This window comes from Molossus molossus, unplaced genomic scaffold (assembly GCF_014108415.1).
Source record: "Molossus molossus isolate mMolMol1 unplaced genomic scaffold, mMolMol1.p scaffold_m16_p_2, whole genome shotgun sequence".
NCBI lineage: Eukaryota > Metazoa > Chordata > Mammalia > Chiroptera > Molossidae > Molossus > Molossus molossus.
Window position 1 is genome coordinate 135,134,806 of NW_023425355.1, and position 24,273 is coordinate 135,159,078.

The following is a 24,273-nucleotide window of genomic DNA, read 5'->3' on the forward strand; positions in this document are numbered from 1 at the left end:
TTTGGCAAAGGTCGGCTCTTGCTCTCTCCTTAGTACCCGGCACAGAGTAGGCACTCAGTAAATGTTTGACGCGCGAATGAACAGAATAGGGATTACTCAAAGGGAAGCAGGTTTGATCTGGAAAATAAAATGGATTTACTCATTCATTTAGTAAGCAAATACTGAGTTCTGTACGGTGAGGGAAAGGCTTTTCATGTTGAGAACTGTGTGCCATCAACATTGAAAGAAGGTGAAGGACAGCGGTGCTTTAATGAGTTTGCGGAAAGTATGATTTTTCTTCTGCTTGGCTGCCTGTCGGAAAGCCCTCTTTAATTTCCACAAGCTTTGTGACAAGCTAATCAAATAGGACATTTGTGCGTGTGATATTTTCTAAAGAACATTTGCAGTTAATGAAATATTTGTATTTCAGTAAAATTAAAATGAAGACAATACATATCTTCAAAATATTTGTAGGGGAAAAAAAAAGATCATTTTGATTCAAGGCATCTAAAAGCAGCAATGGGTTTTGAGTCCCAGCCAGAAACTCTAGCACACTTAAGCTTTTGTTCTCCCATTTGACTTTGGGGTTTGTGCTGATGACTGTCTTAGTAACCATTGTCGCATGGATAGCGGCCTCAAGGAAAGGGCCTCACTCTCTCTACAAGTGATGTCAGACCTCTCTGGAGCGTGCTTGCGCCATTTCTCACTCTCTGCTCTCCTGTTTCCTAGGATTGCATCGATGTAGGCTGGTGGGAAGGAGAGCTCAACGGCAGACGAGGAGTGTTCCCTGATAACTTCGTGAAGTTGCTTCCACCGGACTTTGAAAAGGAGGGGAATGTAAGTCTTCATGGATTTGATCTCAGTTTCCTCATCTGTCAGCTGGAAACAGTGATCCTTATTGTAGGGTTGTTGCGTAATGTGTTTAAAGCACTGGTTATAGTACCTGCACATTTAAGCACCCAAACAGATGGCAAGAACCCTTGGGTGCTCCATTTGGTAAGTGGACTGCCAGCATCCATGTAGCAGCAGGTCCTTGGGACCGATGAAGTGGCCAAAAAACATATTGTGAAGCTGAGGATGCAGAGCGAGTCCTGCTAATCTTATACTCTGTGTGTATATGCACATATATGGACATGAATACACACACACATTCATATATGTATATATACACACCTCTGCTCTGTGCTTTCTCTCTCTTTGTGGAGACCCATTGTATGATGCCATTGTTTAAATGAGCCAGTCCATCTTTGTCTGCCTCACTTCCGGTGTATTGTTTTTCTGCTGATAATCTAACAAGAAATGTTGAAAAGTTAGAAGCACTTTACATTATAAGAGGGCAGCGATTTGGTCTTACCCATCCTTTCTGCACCTCAGGGCTCTTTGCTCAGGCTTTCACGTGACTTCTTCCTGCCTTTCTTGACTGAGGCCCTCTTCAAGCCCATGAGGGCTCTATTACTGGACCATGAACTTGACCATGACCCATCACCATTCCCATTGACCTGAGGTTCGGAAAGGATAGCTACAATACTGGAGGATTAGTTACCAAGGACACTAAAAAGCATTGATGGTATATGTGCTGCTTAGATGAATGGATGTAATTATTCAAGAAGCTAGATGGCGTCAGTGCCCACCAAGATTATGCCCCATAGTTTTTTAGATTGGTTTGAAGCCTAGGACCACACCCTTTAGGCTTTTTGTAGCGCACTTTCTTGTATCATTTAGCTAAAGGATGTTCTGTTCCACACCTATTATTCTCTCTTGAAATTTAGTTTGGGGTCCAGAGAATCTAGATTTTGCTTCCGAGTGTTTTCTAGATCCTTGGTACTTGTTGCTGGTCCATGGACTACACTTTATCAGCATTACCTGTAGCTTGTTAGAAATACTCAGACCTCACCCTAGACCTGGTGCATCAGAACCTGCATTTTAACAAGATCCTCAGGTGATCTGTTTGCACATTCGTGTGGGAAATGCTGGTATAGAAGCAGTTATCTGTTTAAGTGATGACAAACCCACTTTCCAGTTCCCAGCCATAGTTTTAGGAGGGGAATAGATTCACAGAACAGAGAAGAGCTCACCCTTCGGTAAAAAAAAAAAAAAAAAAAATTCCACCAAGTAAAATCACTTGAGTCTTTTTTGTAGATGACAGTTGATCACAGTGGTGGGTTATCAGTTGACAGAATCATCCCTGACAAAAACAGATGTTAACACTTAGTCACGACTAGATAGTAAATGTTTTGAAACACTAAGACACAGGAATGAAGTTTAGCAAACATTTTTAGAGTACAGTGGTTGTGACTCTGGGCTGTAGCAGCTGATAGACTTGGGCTTGAATCCTGGCTCTGTCACTTACTTGTTCAGTTCAAGGTCAACTCACTGAATATCTCTAAGCCTCAGTATTATCATCTATAAAATTGTGAGAATAGTTGTACCTACCTTGTTGAACTGCTGAGAAGATGATCTGAGATGGTGCATATGGATTCTTTAACACAGTACCTGGTACTTGATAAATGTTCCATACGTGTGAACTATTCTAGTCTTTGTCATTACTATTACCACAAGTGTGGGAAGGCTCCAGCTAAAACTGTGCAGTAACAATAGAAATCTGACTGGTTCTTTTTGCTTCAGTTGGTCAAGTCAACACAGTATTATCTTGGTGTCTTGGTGAGCTTCCATGGAAATCCAAATGAATCTAAGAACTTTGATAAATCGTTTTTAAAAAGAAACCTAGTGCTTTATAAAATATATTTGTAGAGCCCTGGCTGGTTTGGCCCAGTGGTTAAGAGCATCTGCCCATGGACCAAAGAGTTGTAGGTTCGATCCCAGTCAAGGGCATGTACCTTGGTTAAAATTCAATCCTAGCCCTGGTTTGGGTTGTGTGGGAGGCAACCAATCGATGTGTCTCTCTCACATCAATGTTTCTCTCTCTCTCTCTCTCTCTTTCTCTCTTGCTCCCTCCCTCCCTCCCTCCCTCCCTCCCTCCCTCTCTCCCTCCCTTCCTTCCTCTCTCCCTCCCTCCCCTTCCCTCCCATTCTATCTGAAAATCAATGGAACAATATCCTCAGGTGAGGATTAAAATAAATATATATATTTGTAGAGACAAGTGAGCACAGAATGGCTTAATCTTAGTGTTATTTCTTATATTTTTTCAGGATCTACTCTATGACAGTTATGTTTTATGTTCATTTATTCACTCTGTATTTGTCGTGTCCCTTCTCTGGGCTGGCCACCTTGCTGGCTGATGAGAAGTGAAGAGTACACACGATTGCTGCCTTGTGTGCTTAGAATCAAGCAGTGGGTCTTCTATTCAGGGCTGTAGAAACCCGTCACAGCTTTCCAAAGGGACATTGAGGGTGGGCCTCTCCCAGGGAGTAGAGGCAAGGGGGCCATCCAGACTGCCCTTCTCATCCTTCTCACTGATCTTTGCAAACCTGGTAAAAGGTGGTCACATCTGAAGCGTTTAGATGCCAAGACCTTCATGGTGACTTCTCCCTTTGACCAAGGAATGAGCAAGTATGCTGTCCTATTAGACATTTGCCGCCTTCTTGATTCTGATTGAGGTAATATCATTTTGAAGGTTAAGGTCAAGTCTGGATCGTTGTTTTAACAAATGGGCCAAGCCTGTGGTTGCCTGCATAATGGCACCCTGCCTTCTTGTTCCCAGTCGTATTCTAGTGGAGCAATAAATTCACTCAGGTGAGAGAGCTCCATGGTATGCTTTTCTAGAACCTTTGCTTTGTTACATAAGGTATTAAGGGAAGATTTCCACTGGAAGAGTGAAGTTGTCAGTGCTGAGTGGACTCATCTTGGCTTGCTTGTTGAGGCATCCATGCTTTTGGGGACCCCACGGGCATCTCTCCAACATGACACAAGCAGCCAACATCTCTTTGATAGATCTTTTAATCATATCCCTAAGAAGCAGAAAATTCAATTTTAGAGAAACAATAGCCATACCTGTCAGACCAAGTAATACCTACAGCTAAGAAGTGATTGCATAATATGGCATTTAGCTTTTAGAAAATTCAAAGTATTACATCCTTTTTGGCCTATAAAACCAGCCAACCCGCTTGGCATTGGTTGTTATACCAGCCTTGCTTGCTACATCCAGAGCAATTGGTGAGTTAGTGATGACAACGTGACTGGAGATGGGGCTGTCGTTTGCTGAGTCGACTATGTAAAGATGATTAGAATCATTAACACAAAGGCACTGTGTGAGTGACAGAGTCTGAAACATTATTCTGCCACCAGTTTCAGCAGATGTCATCTTGTCTTGCCAGTGGCTGAGGTTGCAGTCATTCACCCAGAAAAGAAGACGGTCTGTGATGATTAGGGTAGACAGCGGCAAACAGCGTGTATTCAACAGCAGACCTCTTGAATCAGTAGGCATCACTGAAGCATCCTCACAAGGCTAGTGCACTTTCTGCTGGGGTGGGGACTCAGGTGGTTACCACAGGGCCTTTCTGGAATTCTTGACGGTCTTCCTTTCAGAGAGTGCTCAACGAATTCTCTCCTACCGCGATGACAGACACTATGGGGCTTTTCCTTGCGATATTCCCGGAGGGTAGCCGTTGATCCCTTGGCACATATTTTATTTTATTTTATATTTAATTTTTTTTTTTAATCCTCACCCGAGGACATTTTTCCATATTTTGTTCAGATAGAATGAGAAGGAGAGAGAGACACATATACATCGATGTGAAAGGGACACATCGAGTGGCTGCCACTCGCACAACCCAACCAGGGCCAGGGACAAACTGCAACCGAGGTACGTGCCCTTAGCGGGAACCGAACCCGGGTCTCTCTGGACCGCAGGCCGACGCTCTAACCGCTGAGCCAAACCGGCCAGGGCCCTTGGCACATATTTTCGAGTGATTATGTAGGCTATTTATCAGAAAGCCTAAATTCAATGGTTGTGTTTATTTCGAGCCTTGACAGTAAAATTGAATATCAGAATGGATAGATTCAATCTTCTGAGAACTGTAATGAAGCAGTGCTCTGTCATTATTACTGAAGGAAAACAGGGACCGTGGGCTCTCAAGAATAGCAGAAACAACTTCCCACTGTCATTGAAGACATTAGAAGAGGTTTGCTGAAAGATTAGGTTTCTGAAAGATAGTGTTTTAAGAAAGTCTCAGGCCTCAGTACTTTGTTTTTATCCTCACCCGAGGACATTTTTCCACTTTTTGTTCAGATAGAGTGGGAGAGAGAGAGAGAAACATTGATGTGAAAAGGACACATTGAGTGGCTGCCACCCACATGACCAACCAGGGCAGGGGACAAACTGCAACCGAGGTACATGCCCTTAGCGGGAACTGAACCTGGGTCTCTCTGGACCGCAGGCCGAGGCTCTAACTGCTGAGCCAAACCAGCCAGGGCAGGCCTCAGTCCTTTTAAGAGAAACTGTTCAAATCGCCAGAGGATGTTACAGGTCTAACATGCATTGGTTTAGAGGGCTCCTCTGAGCTTGTGTTGTTTCACAAACTGGAGCGTTGCTAAGGTTCCCATAGTTTCCTTAGTGAATGCTCCACAGGGGAGGAGGGTCTGCCTCTTAGCCCCAGAAACCCACCCGGAAAGATTTCTAAACGTGCCCGTGACTGATGCACACTCACATTTGCCAACTCACAGAGATTTACTTGGGGAGCAGACTGCCAGCTTACAAATTGCAACAAGAGCAGAAACGTCAGCCTGTCTGGGACCCGTGGGTCAGCCTGCCCTGCACGTTTGTTTCCTGTGGGCCTGATTCCTCAGAAGCCAGATTCTGCAGGAAACCAGCATTTATTTGGTGCTTTCTGGGAGAGCCAGGAATGAAAGCAAGGGGAGCTAGTTGTTCTTTTTTTTTTTTTTTTTAATCCTCATCCGAGGACATTTTTCCATTTTTTGTACAGATAGAGTGGGAGGGAGAGAGAGGGAAACATCGATGTGAAAGGGACACATCGAGTGGCTGCCACCCGCACGACCAACCAGGGTCGGGGACAAACTGCAACCCAGGCACAAGCCCTTAGCGGGAACCGAACCCAGGTCTCTCTGGACCGCAGGCCGACGCTCCAACCGCTGAGCCAAACCGGCCAGGGCGAGCTAGTTGTTCTTATGACGGGCCTCACAGGCATAGCTTGACACCCCCTCAAGCACCACAGGGAAAGATTTGCCAAGGGAACTCCGTTGAATTCAGCTAAACCCAGATGATGCTTGCAAGGGCACTGCACCGTTGGCCTCAGCAACTCTCCATTTTTCTGTTTTCATGACCAGACCCTTCTTGTGTAGTATCAATTTCCAGACACGTTGTGGTACAATCAAGTTGGTGTCCCATGCTCTCGATTACAGTTGAGTGCCAACCTTAAGATCATTCTACTTACCTGAAACTCTTAAGATTGTTCCAGATCACTCAGCAGGAGTTTTGCAGGTTCCAACTTTTATAGGAAAGGAAATCTCTTCCTTAATTTCCATAATGGCTAATCCGCCATAGCTGAACTTTGCTGGTTTAACTCTGACTACACTGTCTTTTCTCAGTTCTTAGGAAGCCCCTTACCTTAGCCCCTGTCATCTGACAAATCAGTTTATAGAACTGTTCTCGGTCAAAATTCTCTTTGTTCCTAGTCATGTTTTTCAGCCTTTTGAGAACCACTCTTCTTTCTAATTTCTAAAGATGCCCCATAAATTACTTCCCTGTAGTCAGTCTTCCAAAAAGAAACCAATATGTGCTTCTAATAAGCAGCATTATAGAAAAATTTACCAGCGATATTATTTGTCTGTACACTTAGTTTCCTGGATAGTTTCCCCTGCAGAGGTGGGGATTGCCAGGGCTGTTAATGTCGCCCAAGTACAGCCTAATGATAGAGCCCTAAGTGACCTTCCCTGAAGTGGCCTGGATAGTGCTCCTTCTGTTCTCTCCACTGGTACTTGAAGCCTCTACTCTCCCTGTTGAGCCCTTCATTCACTATACTCTTGCCTGAGGTGATTCTCTCTCATCACTCCCTTTGAACTGCAATCTCCTCGAAGGCAGAGCCCATGCCCCGAGCTTCCCCTTCATGGGGCCCAATAGCATGTGTTTTAGTACATTTGGGCTGCTATAACGGGATGCCATAGACGCAGTGGCTTATGAACAACAGAAATTTATTTCCCACAGTCTGCAAGCTGGGAAGTCCAAGGTCAGGGTGCTGGCAGATTTGGCATCCGGTGAGGGTCCCCTTCCCGGTTCATAGGCAGCTATCCTCTCACTGTGCCCTTACATGGTGGAAGAGTTAAGGGAGTTCTCTGGGGTCTCTTTTATAAGAGCCCTTTTATGAGGGCTCCACCTGAATGAACTAATCACCTTCCAAAGGCCCCACCTCCAAACACCATCACACTGAGGATTAGGTTTCAACATATGAATTTTGGATCCATTCAGTGGATAAGCATTCAGTCCATAGCAGCATGCATGGCACATGGTTGACAATCAGGAATCCTTTGTCCTTTGATCGTTTTGTGACCTTCCCTTCCTTCCGTCCCTCTTCTCCTACTTGCTACTCTCTCCTATACTAGTAAGAAAGAGGAGGAAGCGGGGAAGCCAGGTTCCTTGTCAGATTTCTCCCTACGTCCTTTCATCTGGACATGAGGCCTGGGCAGGGAGTCGAGGCAACATTTTCAGGGTGGGGTTGATCGGCAAAGGGGTGAGCCAAGGGTTGAACTGAGAGAGCATCTTAGGGAGAAGCTGAATACCAAAGCCTGAGTGACTACCTACTAGGCCAGCAATCTGGTTGGGCCCAGCCAAGGGGGAGACCATGGACGTAGGCCACCAGGCCAGAGGCTAAGGGGAGGAAACTCGAGAGAGACCCTGCCCAGAGCAAATTCTGTGGTGGCTCCTGTGCTGGGGACTCTGTACGGTGCAGAGGGACAGTTACAGACACTGCAATCCTGAATATTGCCCCAGCTGCACACCTCAAAGGTGTTGCCAATGCACCAGGAACAGGGGAGCAAAGGGCAGAGTGGAAGCTTCCGTGTGTTTCTAGAGGCATGAGGGGTGCTCTGGTCAGACACTGTCCATTTGTGTCACCCTCTCCAGCCTCACACACAGACACCTCCAGAGAACTTAGCTGCCTGAAGGGTACTCAGCCATCGGGGCTACCACATGTCTGGGACCAGAGCTCTGAAGGCTGACTGGCTCAAAAGGCCAAGTGGTGGATGAAAATTCCTGCCAGGGAGCACAGTTGAGCCAGATGACGAGCTCTTTCACTTGGGACTGGCCAGACTTGCCAAAGGGCAGAGTCGATTCTGAAATCCCTCAGCAGGAAGCAAAACTTATCTTCCTGCTGTCTCCACTCCAGAACATTCAGATCTATTTCCTTCCTGGTAATAATGGTAAGAATCTAGTTATTATAGCCTTTGAAGGATGGTGTTTGTTGCTTCTCTGTCCAAACCAACAGCTCTAAACACAGGCCTATGTGCCCTGCATTGTGTGAAGACCATGGGAGGCATTATGCTCTCCCAGAAGTCAGAACATGTTGGTCCATTGATTTTGTTCTGAACGTTTTCATGTTGGCTCTTTTTTAATGAATTGCTACAGTCAGGGCATTGAGAGATGTGAGCACTGGGCTCACTTTGGCTACCACCTAGCTGTTGATATGACCCTCTATGCCTCAGCGTAGCTCTAAGGTCCTCTGTTTTTGGCATCTACGTGCAGATTGAGCAGGCTGAACATACCTGAGTTTGGAGTTGGAGTGTTTCACTTTCACCATGAGGGGAGGGATAATGAGAATAAATAGAACAATAACATTTTTGAAAATATTTTTTATTGATTTTTGGAGAGAGAGAAACATTGATGAGAGAGAACATCGATTAGCCACCTCTTGCATGCCCCCCACTGGGGATCAGGCCCACAACCTGGGCATGTGCCCTGACCAGGAATTGAACTGGTGATCTCTTGGTGCATGGGTCGACACTCAACCACTGAGCCATACCAGCTGGGCAGAACAATAACATTTTATGACATAAAATACTTGCCAGAGTCGAAGACAGTTGTGTCTGCGCACCTATAGGAGCTAGTTTATACTGGTAAACACCTCAGAGAAAACCGATGACCTACTGCTTCACCTGGAGGTCTTTGTGGTCCCATCTCCTTTATCCAGTCACAATTGGACATTTTTGGGGAAATCAACTAAGTGATGTGCTTACGTCTTTTTGAGAGTTGTAAACTCCCGTGATGAATTTTTGACTGCCACGTTTTGCTACAGATTTACCCAGTCTGCCTTTCAGTTCTTACTGCCCTGTCTTCCCATTACATTAAAAGAAGAAAAAAATAAATGTAGCCTCATGTACGATTCTTTTGTTGTTGTTATTAATCCTCACCTGAGGATATTTTTCCTTTTCCATTGATTTTTAGGTAGAATGGAAAGGAGAGAGAGAGAGAGAGAGAGAGAGAGAAACCTCAATGTGAGAGAGACACATCAATTGGGTACCTCCTGCATGACCCCAACCGGGGCTGGGGATCGAACCTGCAACCCAAGTACATGCCCTTGATTGGAAATGAAACTTGAGACCCTTCAGTTGGCAGGCCAATGCTCTACCACTGAGCAATGGCAGGGATCATATACAATTCTTTATTAATTATTTGGGGATTGGTCTAGAGGTACATGGAACCCTGGCCCTGATTTTTGTTTAGAATGACCTTGACAGACATCTTATTTGAAAATGTAGCATCATTTCTCATCGAAGGAGGCAGGAAGGCTAAATTTGATTGAGTCAGAATGAAGTCAGTCAAGACAAAAAAAAAAAGGACAACCTGTAAACCTACTCTACTAATAAGCAAATCAGGCATCTGGCCAGTGATCAAGCGTGGTGGGTGCAAGACAGACAGCTCACAAACTGTTCCTGCCTTTCAAAACGGCCCCACCTGCCTCTGCAGCTGCCAGGGCTCCGAACAGAACTTCACACCTCTGCCTCCTTCCTCTGTCACATTCAAGCACGCACTTGCCACGAGCACACTTTTCACACGCTGTCTGTTCACCCGACACTTCCCGTCATGTCTCTCTTGCTGCCCCTCTGCTCTGCCCTGTCACATTTGATGTCTGCTACGTACCAAACCTGACATAACACTTGAGGTTTTTGTTCTTTGCACAGTAATCTTGGAAAATATGATGACATGTAATTGTCTTTTTTAATTTGGGGCCCTGTGGTTTGAGGCAGGGTCGCTGGGGGAACGGCCTTGGCAAGAGGAGGCTCCTGTGAAATCGGTTATAAAAATGTTCAAACCAGCAGAAGGTGAGGAAGACTTCTGCAGGGTAGGCTTTGTTGGGGCTTGGCTGGGAAGAATTAGGCCACAGGGTGTTGGCAGTTTCGTGAATAAGAAATTACTCATATCTTGAGGTAAAGGAAGGTTAATTGGCAGAGTTTCAATGATAACTTTATTAGGTAAACACACATCTGTCCCCAATCTAATTTATACAAACACAGAAAAGGGAGGGAGAGAAAGGAAGGAGTTGGGGTAGAGATCTAGAAGGAGCTGGCAAAAGGGGAAAGAGTAGTTAGTGTGAGATGTTTGAGCTGGAACATCCATTGGGGGAGGGCCTATGTGTAAGGAGAGGTGGCCTTTGAGCATCTTTCTTTTCTTTTCTTTTCTTTTTTTAATAATAAAATCTGTATGCATGTAGATGAGACAGAAACATGTTAAGGAAACACACACACACGTACACACTCATCATTCTAGAGATCACCACTATAAGTTTCTTGTTTTCCAGTCTTTTTCTCTTTCTGTATATATTGTAACCTAGTTATGCTCATAATGTAGCTGCAATTTGGTACCCATTTTGTGTTTTGGGGTGGGTGTGTGTGTGTATTTAACATACTACAGCTCCTTATGCTTTCCTAGACTCTGTGTGTGGTGTATGGCCATATGATGGTTTGTCTTGTTGATGCTCTTTGGCAGGATGGACGCTTCACAGTGCTTAAGATCACTCTTTGGATCAGACAGCTCTGGTCCCCTGCCCCATTTAATAGCCTGGTGACTTGAGGAAATGCCTTCATCTCTCTAGGCCTCAATTATTATTTTTATTATTATTATTATTTATGTTTTTATTTATTTAAGTTATTTTTGTTACAAATGTTTCTCCTTTTTCCCCCATTGACACCCTCCTCCCATTCCCACCCCACCCCCTCACAGCGTTGTTGTCTATGTCCATTGGCTATGCGTACATGCATAAGTTCTTTGGTTTATCTCTTCCCTCCTCCCTGCCCCCTCCTCTGAGGTTTGTCAGTCTGAACCCTACTTCTCTGTCTCTGGGTCTGTACTGTTCATCACCTTATTTTGTTCATTATATTCCACAAATAAGTGAGATCATATGGTACTTGTCTTTCTCTGACTGTAAGCTTCAGTTATTTCATCTGCAAAATGGACATAATAATATCACTACTTATAGAGTTGTCATGAGGATGAAACAAGGCAGTGCTTACTTACTCCCTCTACTTTGAAACTGCCTCCTCTTTAAGAGGGAGGTGATATTGTTGCCATTTTCCAGATGAGATAGTTCACGTAGGTGAGGTCACTTGCCCAGCGTCCATGCGAATAATGAGAGCCAGGATTTTTACTGACAGATTCTGAAGCCCCACCTCTTGCCTGGCACCCAAACTGCTTACTCAGGGGTAACTTAGCTAAATCACCCAGTTAGTAAAGAGCAGAGCTGAAATGTCGTAGAATCTGGAGTCTGTGATGGCCCACCCCCCTGAGAAAGTGACTTGTGGATCTTGTATTCTCTAGGTTTTACTTAAAACCATTTTTTCATGTGCCCTTTTATTGCATCAGGCTCTCGTAGGCACTGGTGGGGCGGGGCGAGGATAGGCTGGTACATTTACAGGTCCCTGCAGTAATGTCACAGGAGTGAATTTTCAGAGTGCAGAAGAGAGTCGGTGAGGTTTTTTTGCTGTTTTATAATAATTATTTTTTATCCTCACCTGAGGACGTTTTTGCATCTATCTTCAGATAGAGTGGAAGGGAGAGAGGGAGGAAGACACAGAGAGAGGAACATCGACATGAGAGAGACACATCGAATTGTTGCCACCCACACTACCCCAACCGGGGCCGGGAACAAACTGCAACCGAGGTACGTGCCCTTAGCAGGAACCGAACCTGGGTCTCTCTGGTCCGCAGGCCGACACTCTAACCGCTGAGCCAAACCAGCCAGGGCATTTTGTTGTTTTTTTAATCACCAGTATATGAAACCCAGAGAGGGTCAGGAGAAATGTCAGCAGCAACATGGATCCCATGTTCCATCCCTCCCCATTTCCATCTTTCCTTAATGATTTGATACTGAGATGGTTCTTTCCTTGCCTTTGGCCTCCTTCTCCCCTGTCTAAGAATAGTGTCCAAGAATTGTGCCCTGGCTGGATTCTCAGCCCCTGAATCACTTGCCAAGTCCAGCCTGCTGATCTCTCTCCTACAGTCAGTCCGGGTGAGCAAGGAGATACTCTAGAACTGATTCAGGAACGAATGCCATTGATTGCATTGCTGCCTCCGTCACCTGTAGAGTGACATGATGTGAGAGTAAAACAAGTAGTGGCTGATAGGCACAGAAAGTCCCGTTTCTGTTTCCAGCCTACAGCTGCTCTGTGGGGGGCCTTGCTGGCAGCCTCGGGAGGGAAAGGGCAGCAGGTTTAGAACCCCGCCCAGTCGTGCCAACCCCTAAGCCTGCATTTTGTTGAAGGTCCTACATGCAGAGAAGATCTGATTTAAAGCCACCCCAGTGACTCTTTCTGAATCGCTTGGTTATTCAGCAGATTAAATCTTAATTGCAAATGCGGTTTCAGCGTAGGAGTATCATTGTGCTTGCTGGTTTCAGGCCATTTTTTGCTGAGCCGAGCTTTTCCAGGAGGCTGTTACAAATTTAGAAAGAGGGAAATGGTATTTCATTTGTCCATCAGTTTTGTTTTGCAGACTGAATGTATTTAGTGTTTGTTTAAAGGTTCCAAAATCTAGCATCCCTAGAGGGAGAATTGCTCTTTTTTTTGGAGAGCTTCTCTGGACTGTCCAAACTACATCTAGAAAACACTGTCTATGGTCCTTATGTGAGAGGCCAGGCTTGCCAACAGTCTCATGTGATATAATTTTGATTAATTTTTCAGAGACCCAAGAAGCCACCTCCTCCATCCGCTCCTATCATCAAACAAGGGGCAGGTAAGGTACCTTTCAGTTTCATCAACACTATGTGTGTCGTTCTCTGCATGTGTTTACAGCATCCTTGGTAGAGCTCAAGATTCTTAGATTTAGTGCCACAGATTGCCAAATTGGGAAGTAATGATTTGGTCTCAACAGGCAGGTTTTAAATAACTGCTGTTTTTCCTAAAATATAAACATATCATTCAAATGTATCCCTGATACAGCAAAAATAATAATAATAATAATAATAATAATAATAATAATAATAAATCTAACCTCCCAAAGAGAATGACCAGAAAGACTTGGCTTTGGAATAAACCAGTTTTGTCTGCTTTGTGTTTATTGTTTTAATAAACTGCTTTTGAGGACAGAAGAACCTCCTTCACCTTTGCCTGCCAGACTGAGGATCAGCTTGGAGGGGATCACTTCCCACAGGTCATAGCGTCACCATACATGTATGGTGGCACTGACTTTTCAATGTCTGCCCCGTGTGGTTAACCAAAATTTTTACTTACTTCACTTACCACCCACCCCAACAAAAGATATTTTTCTAGCAATAAATACTTTTCCTCATGATTTTTTTTTTTAATCTTGAAAAGAATCTAATTCACTTTTTGTGTGTAGTTCAGATATTAAGGTTGAATAATATGGGAAGACTTGATGTCAGACATTGGGTAACTCATTGCGCAATGGAATCTCATACATAAAGATGATAATTCATATTTCCCAATAGAATTCCTCTTTATAATTGTTAAAAACTAATTATGGAGAGAAATTCCTCCATGAATAACTAGGTAAGTGGCATTTTAAAAATTAGCAACTAAAACAGAAGAAGAGTAAGGGTATTTTTAGTTCTGTAACTCAATAATTATGATATTGCTGTAGCAGTTAAAGTATGAATAAATTTCCAGATTGATTTATTTACAGATTTATTAGGAGCAATTTTTTTTTAAGTTCTTTTGGCTCACCAGGTTTGGTGGAAAAATTAGCTCGACCCCAAATTCCATTTTCATTCCCTTCAGCATAGTTGAGAATTACAGAGATCAAGCCCTGAAATGGGACGTTAATTACAGCTCTGTACCACCCTCCATTCTCCGCATCGAGCAGTTTAATTTTGCCACCTAGTGGTTCTGGCTGGATAAATATTTTATTGTGCTGAAATTAAAGCAGGCTATTGATTTTCTTGTCTCTGAAGACCCTTTTCCATAGAGGCCTCGGTGACAGACGAGAGGCCAAATTGATGAGTTGAGTGGCCCAAGGCCCAGGTAGCCTAGAATATAACTAGATTGGATTATTCATGGTAGTAGGATTGTCAATTCCTCCTGTGTCTCCAGGAATGATACTGGACTTCTTCATTATCATTAAGAGACTAGATTATAGCATGGTAGGCAGATTCTTATCCTTTCAAAACAGTTTTACCAAAGGTTATGCTGGATCTCTGAGGGCAAAGCAAGATGACATTTAATCTTCCTAGATTATTATTGTTCATTTATCCTGCTGAATGATCTTGGGAACTGCTTTGTGGTGGGGAGGTAGGTATTCACATTTTCCCCATCATCAACTTTCCTTATGTTTGATTATTTGACCAAAACTAAAAAATCAGATATGGAATTGACAGAAATCACATACAGTGTTTAAATTGTAGTGAATCATTAAGGGGATTTAGGTAAAGTATATGTTCAGTGCATTTTTTTAAGTTCTTTTGGCTTCTTATGCTACATATAATGGAGAATTTAGTACCAAGCACCCATTCGTAGGGCTGGTCATCTAAGGAGCTTGTCAAGCACTCAACCAAGTCCGTAAATCAGAGGAGCACTTGTGGTTGGTTTCATGCATTAGCTATTTTTCAAGTGTTCTTACATGCCTGAAGTCACTGACACTGGTGAAAATGCGAGGGAGGGAGCTGCTGCAGTCCACGCGGGTAAAGAGGAAATGCTAATTGGTGCACTTGGGGAAAAGTAATACTTGAGGGATTCAGACACACACTGAAAGGACTTAGGGAGAACTACCATATCTTCTCTGCACATCTCTCCGCTTAAAAATAAAAATTACTACTGCTGCATAATAAACCACCCCAAATTTGGCAGCATAAAACAACAATCTTCTTATGCCCACAAATTCTAGGATCAGGAATTGGGACAGGGCATGGCCAGGGCGTCTTGTCTCTCTTCTCCATGATGTCTGGGACCTCAGCTGGAAATTCTAGGCCAGCTGAGGCTGGCAGGTCCACTTTGAAGATGACCGCTTCGCTCTCATATCTGGCTCCCCTTGGCAATGGTTGCTGGAAGGCTGGGCTCAGCTGGGACTGTAGGCCAGAGGGACTACACATGGCCTGCACATGGCCTCTGCAGCATGGTGGCCTCACGGGAATTCACTTCTCACAGGGAGGTTCGGTATTCTAGGAAATAAAGCATAAGCTACATGGCCTTTTAGGACATAACCGTGGAAATTATATTGTATCGTATCAGCCACTGGTTAAAGCAATCACAAGCCCACCTATATTCCAGCCAGGGGTCATAGACCTCACCCTTTAATGGGACCGGTAGCAAACCATTTGAGGCCGTATTTTAAAACTGCTACAGAATGGAACCCAGGTCCCTGTGAAATTCTTTTTTAGTTACAGAGCACAGTACCCAGTGACCCCTTATTTGCATATTTTAAAGTTGACTTCTTTCTTTCTTTATACACATTCCCCACAAACACCCAAGAATTTTCTGTGACTATTTTGATGCCTAAGGAAGTCAGATTTAAATATCAGAAAATATTAGTGGTGTTCTTGAAAGTTAAGGATATATAGGCAGGCAAACTTAATGACATAGGACGGAAATGACTTGTGCTGTATTTCTTAGCAACTTGTGTTTGCCAAGTAACACTAGCACCCAGCTTAGGGGGAAAAATGTATTAACTTTGCTATTCCTGATAAATATTTTAAATGCCGATGTGTTTAATAAATGAGTACACAAAATGTTTTCTGATCACTGTTACCCTTTCCCGCCCAGGTACCACTGAGAGAAAACATGAAATTAAAAAGATACCTCCTGAAAGACCAGAAACGCTTCCAAACAGAACAGAAGAAAAAGGTATGAAATCAAGTCTTCATTGGCACTTCTAGAACAGCAGGAGACGAAGCTGTCTGTCACAGGGCTGGTCTGGATTATCCACAGAATTTGCTTTCTTTGGAAGATGGTTTTGATTGCTTTTAAACATCCCATATCTAAGGAACTAGAAGAAAGGGTCATGTGCTGTCTCTTTGGGCCAGTTCTCAGCAAATGAGAAACAACAGGCCCCGTCACTTCACACATTGGGACTCTTCCACCCCGATTTTCCTGCCATCACTGCCCTGCCCAAACCAGCAGCATCCTCATCCTCAGTCACTGCCGGTCCTTTGACCCTGGCTACAGACACATGTTCTTGTTGAAGAATGCTGGGAGAGGGGAAACATGGCAGAACTGGAAGGATGGCAATGTCTACAGTCCCCTGAAGGTGGTCAGAAATATCATTCGCAAGGAAGTAGCTTAACCCATCTCACACAGTCAGTTTTACAAATAAGTTTGACGTCTCCCATTCTGAATGTCTCTCCCAAAGAGATCTGCATGCTGTGGAAGGACCCATTTTATTAGGTGGCTAAGATTTGATTGATCATACATTTTATGGGGGAAAGTGCTATGTTATTATTACGAACAGGAAGCAGAGTACATTCCATTTTGAAAAGCCGTTATTCGTAAGCCACAAGAGAAATGCTGAATTAATGAATGTAATTATTTGGAGGTGCTCCTGGGTGGCCTCATGAAATTTCATTGTGAAATTTAATATTTTATATCAGCCTGCCAAAAGTTTTACTGACATTGTGAGCTCTTAAGAAGTTAACACCTCTTTCTTTCATAGTGAACAGTTAAAACTTGAGTTGTGGAACCTCATTGTAAGGGCCAGGTATGTGTCACAGATCAGTGAAAAAATAGCCATTGACTGTGTGCCATACGAATAGCTCTTTGATAAAAGGGTGTGTTGTGCCAACCAAACACTGCCCCTGTCCTCGTGGAGGACACATAGCTACTTTGTGGCTAATAGCCAGGCTCCTTAAAGAGGACACTTCCTGCTGTGTTCCACGCTAACATGTGGACTCAGCTTACATGTGAACAACATTACTTGGCTGGCCAAGTAGCCGCACACTTCTGGTTCCTTTCCCTCCCAGGATTCCTTGTTCTGTGCCACAGTCGGTCAGGAAAGCAGAAGCCTTGATCAAAAGTAACAGGGGCCCTGCTGGATGGCTTGTTTGTTGAAGCATTGTCCCATGCACCAAAATAGTTGTGGGTTCAATTCCTGGTCAGGGCACCTACCTAGGTTGCAGTTTCGATTCCCTGCAACATCACATCCATGTTTCTCTTTCTCTCTCTCTCTCACCTCACCCATCCCCTCTCTCTAAAATTAATAAACATATCCTTGGGTAAGGAATATGAAAATATATATATATATATATATATATATATTTCCTCTTTCAATCCCTTTTTCTCCCCCCTTCTTTAAAAAACAACAACAGAGAAGCCAGGGAGCGAGCCCCACCCAAAGACTTGGCCTCCCATCCCTTCCAACAGGAGGAATCTCCCCTCCTTTGTGTTTCAGCTGAGCTCTTCCTCCCCTGGTCTCATGGACCAGCTAATGAGTTCCTAGCATTCCTGGATGGAGCATATTCCCCCACTGAAATATTGTGGGAATGAGCACCATGATCGCTACACAATAACTGATGGGCTTTTCAAAGGTTGGCCAATTGGCCTGGGCACCCAAACAATATGAGTTTGTTTGCAAGTAAAACATGTTCAGAGTTCCAGCTACAAGTGAACATAGGGAACCTGCCTGTCCTCCAGTGAGCAACTCTCTGAAGTTCTGTCTTTATAAAGAAGAATGTGGATACCTGCTTTTTATACCATGGACAGGGCAAGGCTAATTGGGGACAGAAAAAAAACAAAGCTGTCATTGAGCGCTGCCCAGTTAGGCCACCAGATCTAGCTTTAACTTCATTTTAATAGCTCTGACTCCAAAAACCCTTGGAATCCAAATACCTGTGAAGCCCCAGTTTACCTTCCAAGTTCAAACTGCACAAAAAGAGTCCAGAACTAGTCCTTGTTCCCTGAAACACTCTCCCCATTATGGGCTTATGGCCCTTTAAACAGGCTGACCTGAGAGGTGTCAGGCCTCTTTCCACAGCAGGTTCTGTGGGTCGTTTAGCAAACCTGTCAACCATTTATTGAGCGCCTGCTCTGTGCTCGGTGCCATGCATGGTTCTAGAGAGATGACCAGACATGGGCCCTGCCCTTGGGGCTGACAGCCTCCAGGCTGTGCCAAGCATCCAGACACCCAGCAAGTATCCAAGAGGAGGCTGTTTATACAGGGCTACCCTTCGTGGCTCGGGTGAGGAGGTTAAGTCTGCCTTTGAGGATGGGTCTGGATGTTGAGAAGGGAACTCGATGGTGTCACGTTTTAGCCAGGCCTGATAAGTAGGCTTAATGAAGGATAAGTAGGAGTTCACCAAGGGTAGTCTGTGGCAAACAGTAAGCTGTGGTTCTATAGGGCTTCTTCTAACTTGGCAAAGAATAAAAGATGCTCTTTTGTTGTTGTTGTTAATCCTCACCCAAGGATATACTTTTCCATTGATTTTCAGGTAGACTGGAAGGGAGGGAGGGAGAGCGAGAAATATCGATGTGAGAGAGACATCAATTGGTTGCCTCCCACATGACCCTGACCGGGGCCTGGGATCGAATCTGCAACCCAGGTACATGCTCTTGACCAGGAATCAAACCTGAGACCCTTCGGTCCGAGGGCTTGGACCAATACTCTAACAGCTGAGCCAAACCAACCAGGGCAAAAGATGCTCTTCAATGTCCAACTTCACCTTCCCAAATGGCATCAGTGATTTTTTTTTTTTTTAGGCATGAAATAAGTAATCTGCACATGAGTACTGGCACTTACACTAGATCTGTCTGTCTTCTTTATGCTTTTTTAAACAATGACTTAAAGAAAGACCAGAGAGAGAGCCAAAACTGGACTTACAGAAGCCTTCCGTTCCTGCCATACCACCAAAAAAGCCACGGCCACCCAAGACCAATTCTCTCAGCAGACCAGGCGCGCTGCCCCCAAGGAGACCCGAACGACCAGTGGGTCCCCTGACTCACACCAGGTACTGCTCTGCTCTCACCCTGGGTTGGGCACAAGAATGGGTGAAGGGTGGCCTAGGGACATAGGAGAAGGGTCTTGAGTGTGTCTGGCTGAGGGATGGGGGCAGATAAAGCTGCCCTTCCACCCTCTTAGCAAAGCTGATGAGGACTCTGCCACTTCTGTCCTTGCTCCAGTGTTCCCGCAGAAGTGGGTGAGGGGCTGGGGGTAGCAGGCAGGAATTTTCCATGGGCTTTGTTAGAGCAGGGGCAGTGGCCCTTCAGACTGGAAATGCAGGTGCCACACCCACCTTCACCCCCTGGATGTCCTGCTGGCCTCGGGTGCACACGTCTCGCTGGCAGCCCTGTCCCCTAACCCTCTCCCTGCTCTGCGGTGCCTCCTTCCACATCCCCAGGCTCCCTCTGCCTTGACTGCACAGCCCTATTGTGGAACCCAGGCCTCGGCATGGCAAATACTGTCTTAGTGCACATGTCTCTGAACTATGAGACCCTTGAAGGCAAGGGACATACTTGGTTCAGGCACGCCTTCTGAGATGTGCCTGGCAAAACTGAAATGTGTTCACTGGCTGGCTGCTGTGTTAGTGATGTGGAGTCAGAGTTGGATACTGTGCCTTCCAGACCTGAGATACCCATCATTCCACTAGGAAGTATTGTGTTCTCAGATCCATTGCCAGAACTTTCTACCGTTACATGTATAATATACGTGTCGTATAATACACCAGAGCAAATTGGTGGCATGGAGGTGTTTGCATGTACCTGCCAATGCACAGTCACTCACCAGAGTTTTGTTATTTTGAGCTAAGTTTCCACGGTGAGAGTCTCATGGGGCTTCAGTGCCCTGGTGTCCGAGTCAGGCAGGCTTGTGGGCTCGCGTCTCACCCTGCCTTGTAGGAGTGCGAGACTCAGCAGGTCGCTGCCCCTCTCATCTCACTTTCTCTGTCTGTAAATTGAGGAGGATAATGGAATGCACCTAAAATGATCGAACCAGGTAATTCCCAAGTATGTAGCCCCATGCTTGTAAATCGTTACTTTCATTGTCATTTTTATTATTGCATATCAAACTGGGTGTATTGCAGTAAAACAAAATAGCTTCTTTAGTTTCTAGAAAAGATTTTTAAATTGTGGTAAAATACACGCACAAAAATTTACCATTGTAAGCATCTTTAAGTGTACGGGTCAGTGACATTAAGTACATTCAGATTGTGTAACCATCACTGCCATCCATCCATAGAACTCTTTTCATCTTGCAAAACTCTGTATCCCTTAAACAGTAAGTCCCCATCCCCCCTCCTCCCAGCCACTGGCAATGACCATTCTTTTTTAAATTTTTTATTCCTTTATTGACTTTAGAGAGAGAGAGGAAGGGAGAGGGAGAGAGAGATAGAAACATCGATGAGAGAGAACATCAATTGGCCGCCTCCTGCATGCCCCCCATTGGGGATCGGGCCCACAACCTGGGCATGTGTCCTGACTGGGAATTGAACTGGCGACCTCTTCGTGCATGGGTTGACGCTCAACCACTGTGCCACACTGGCTGGACACAATGACCATTCTTTCATGTCTCTATGATTATGACAACTCTAGATGCCTCATATAAGTGGAATCATACAGCATTTGTGATGACCCCTGGGGAAACTAATGGTGCCAGGACCACTGTTGAGTTGGTCAGGCCCTTACGTGTTGCGCCCTCTTTTGCTGGCTGACAGCAGAAGGCCGTTTGCACATGCGCACAACAGGACCACTTGAGAGCCCCGATGACCTTAGCACGGTTGGCCCAGAGGCTATCACTTCAGATGAAAAAGGTCATGTAAACCTATGTGCTTCTGAAGAGTTACGCAAACAGGGAGCATGGAGCAGCAAAGAGGCACATCGCTTTGTGGTGGGTGAAAGGAGAACAGAAGCCACACTCTGCTTTTGTTGTGTTAGTCTTCCAGGGACTAGAGACATTTTGATTAAGTAGTCAACAATTCCCAGAATATCCCTGCTGTGATCTCTACGGATCTGATCTGAAAAGAAGTACAGTTCTCATGTACAGTTCTCATAGCTTCGTTGCCTTCGAAGGTTGCTCTCAGCCGTCTCATTAAGGGGTAGGTGCAGGCTTTGTGAGCCAACAATTAGACGTGCATGCAAGGGGGAAGGAAGTGAATAATAATTGCCAACTCTGATGGCTCACAGAGGCCTTCATTTCCCATTTCCCACCCTCACCCCCCGCTTCTGCTTAGCTCTTCTCTGCCTCCAGCCCTCCCAATATCTAGTTGTCAATTAGAAGTACAGGTCATCAAGGAGGATCCATTAGAAGGGTTTGTCCAGAAGCCAGTGGGAAATGTAACTGTTCTTCACATTGTGTGTGGCATCTGAGCAGCCCCTGGCCTCCCACCCCTCCCACCCCTGTGGCTGTCCAGTCCCCAGGGCACTGGTTTGCAGAAAGGGGAGAAGGGGAGGAAAGCCCCAGGTTTCCTCCCTGACAGTCCTAGGAAGTGACAGGCCCAGGCAAGGCTGAGAGCGCTCGGGGAGCCAGTACCTGCTTGAGCCACTTGCTCAGCCAGTTGAAAGGAGGACAGTGCCTGCTTGAACTCGGTGGTTCTCAAACTTGGCATGCAGCAGAATCAGCCGGAGAACTTGTTCAGATCGCTGGGCCCCACCCCCATGGTTGCTGACTCGATAGGTCTGAGATGGGCTTGGGAATTTACACTCTAACACTCCCAGGTGATGCCAGTGCTGTTGGCCTGGGTCGACATCGCCAGATCCCCTGGTCTAGATTCTCCCAAGTTCTTGACAGTGCCTCCCTCCTTCCCTGGCTGCCTCTCACGCACCTGTTAGTGCTCCCAAGTTAGCACACCCCTCTTCTAGAAGCCTTCCATCGTCTCTCACAGTCCCTCTCTCCTCCAAACTCCCGATACCGACATCCGTGTTTAGCCCAGTGTGGGGCCCCATGCTGCGTCACTTGGGATGCTCACACCCCCACACTCCTTTACCAGATTTCAAGCAGATCAAGAGTGTCTTTTGTCATTTCCACATGCTTTCCAGGGTTGAGCATATGGTAGTGGCTTATTTAACACACTTGTTGAATGCCATGGTTCCTAAAAGGAGGGAGGTGCCAGTGCTCACATTTTGTTCACTTTGCCTGCCCTGTCATCCTTCCTTGCCTCTGAGCAAGATCTGCAGCCTGTGTGTCTTTTATGTTCTAAGTTATCTAGTGCACCATGGATTCAACATAATTTTTTAAAGAAAATCAAGCAAAGGCTTATTGTTTCTCAGTACTTCATGCACTTCATGATTTTTGCTAGGCAGTTACATTGGACGACCAGCCCATATAGTGGTTTATGAACCTGTTTACTTCTGCCAAATTAATTGAGGTAGGAATCTTAACATCATTCTAAAAGTTTTGAGTCCATGGTCCTACAGTGAGAGGGTACTGTCTGCTGTGTGAACCTATGTGATCGCCAGGATTTACCCAACTGGATGGATAGTTGGATGGATGGTTGAACCCATGGACAGAGGTCATTGATTGCCCTATTGATTTCTTAGAGAGAGAGAGAAAGGGAGAGAGAGACAGAAACATCTATGTGAGAAAGAGACATTGATTGACTGCCTCCTGCACACTCCTACTGGGTATTGAGCCTGCAACCCTGCTGACCAGGAATCGAACCAGGACCTCTCAATCCATGGATGACGCTCAATCCACTGAGCCACACTGGCCGGGCTTGTTGTTCTTGTGGGAACCAGGCATACCACTCCAGCTGCAGTGTCTGGGTCCAAACTTCCTCTCGCAAGCCAGAAAGCTCACTGCCAAACCTGGCTTCCAGAAGAGATGGATTTCTTTCTATTTAAACAGGAACTGGCATCTTTTAGAAAAAAGGAATACATAAGTTTAGGAAAAGGGAAATCATTTTTAGATGTATTCACTTAACAAAATTATATTGAGGAACTACTGTGTGCAAAGCACTGTTCTGGATCTTAGTAATGGTGGAGCTCAGGCACTGCAGATCAGTTTTCAGGAAATCATGTCTAGAGGAGCTAGAGGACACCAGTGACACTTGCGTGTCTGTTCTGAGTAAGTGGAAGCGTACGTGCCATCAACACACTCGCTGGGAAGAATGTTCCTCTAATTTCTAGAAAGTAAATGAAAATGGAATTTTAACAGGAAGAAAAAAAGACTTTTTCAAAAAAATATTTAATACCAGAGTTAATTAAAACATTGAATACTAATAGATTTCCCTAGGCCGGAAGTACCTCCTTTGTTTGAAAGTCTGTGCCTTGGGGACATCTTGGTTGTTATTTCATAGTAGGCTAAGGCTGTGTCTTCTCGTCTTGTCTAGCTCACCATGTAACTAGGGTGGTTGTAGTGCAAAAAGTATCTGTCTGCCCTATTTTCACACTTGGGAAAATGCAGGCTCAAAAGTATGGAGCCTACTCACTTGTTTCGATATTTGATCATAAATATATTTCAAATGATAGAATATACCTAAACCTTTTTGTATATGTGTGTATATACACACAAGCATGTAATGTTCTGTGTCTAGTAATGTGCATTATCAATTCAATAAACATATGTTCAGAAGCCTCTGTGAGAAGAGGTCCTCAAACTTGGGAGAAGGGTCCAAAATTAAAGAAAGAGATCCAAGGAAACACTGGGGAGAAGCAGGCTGCTCTGAGCTCCAGTAATTGCATGCAGTGGGAGGCACCAGGCCAGAAACCTGAGGGGCAGAGCAGGTGTGTGCCTTCAGAAGAAAATAAACCTGATAGGGAAAGAGGTAGAAACAGACTGGCTAGACCAGACAGGTTTGTTAATCTCACAAACACAGACACCCCAAGTCGTAATATGTTTTATTTTCTTTTTCTTCCCAAAGACTGGGGAAGCTGGAGCTGGAGAGGATGATCTTTGCCCATTGTTGTCTGCTACAGGAGGGAGCAGCCCTAGCTCTCCAAGTGGGGACAAGTGACTGGCAGGGTCGGGGACAGGGAGGGCTGGTGTCTGCGGGCCTTGAGTGATAGACAGGGGTCTGGGAT

General features: G+C 45.0%; 1 protein-coding gene across 2 annotated transcripts in view; it reads left to right on the forward strand.

The window, feature by feature from the left end:
* The window catches only part of SH3KBP1 (SH3 domain containing kinase binding protein 1), a 361,419-nt gene that overhangs the window by 288,302 nt on the left and 48,844 nt on the right, over positions 1-24,273 (forward strand). For both annotated transcript variants that reach the window (XM_036271031.1, XM_036271032.1), the window contains 4 exons: positions 709-816; positions 13,063-13,114; positions 16,096-16,176; positions 19,109-19,268. In XM_036271031.1, the coding sequence (XP_036126924.1) occupies positions 709-816; positions 13,063-13,114; positions 16,096-16,176; positions 19,109-19,268 (401 nt within the window). The remainder of the gene's footprint in view (positions 1-708; positions 817-13,062; positions 13,115-16,095; positions 16,177-19,108; positions 19,269-24,273) is intronic.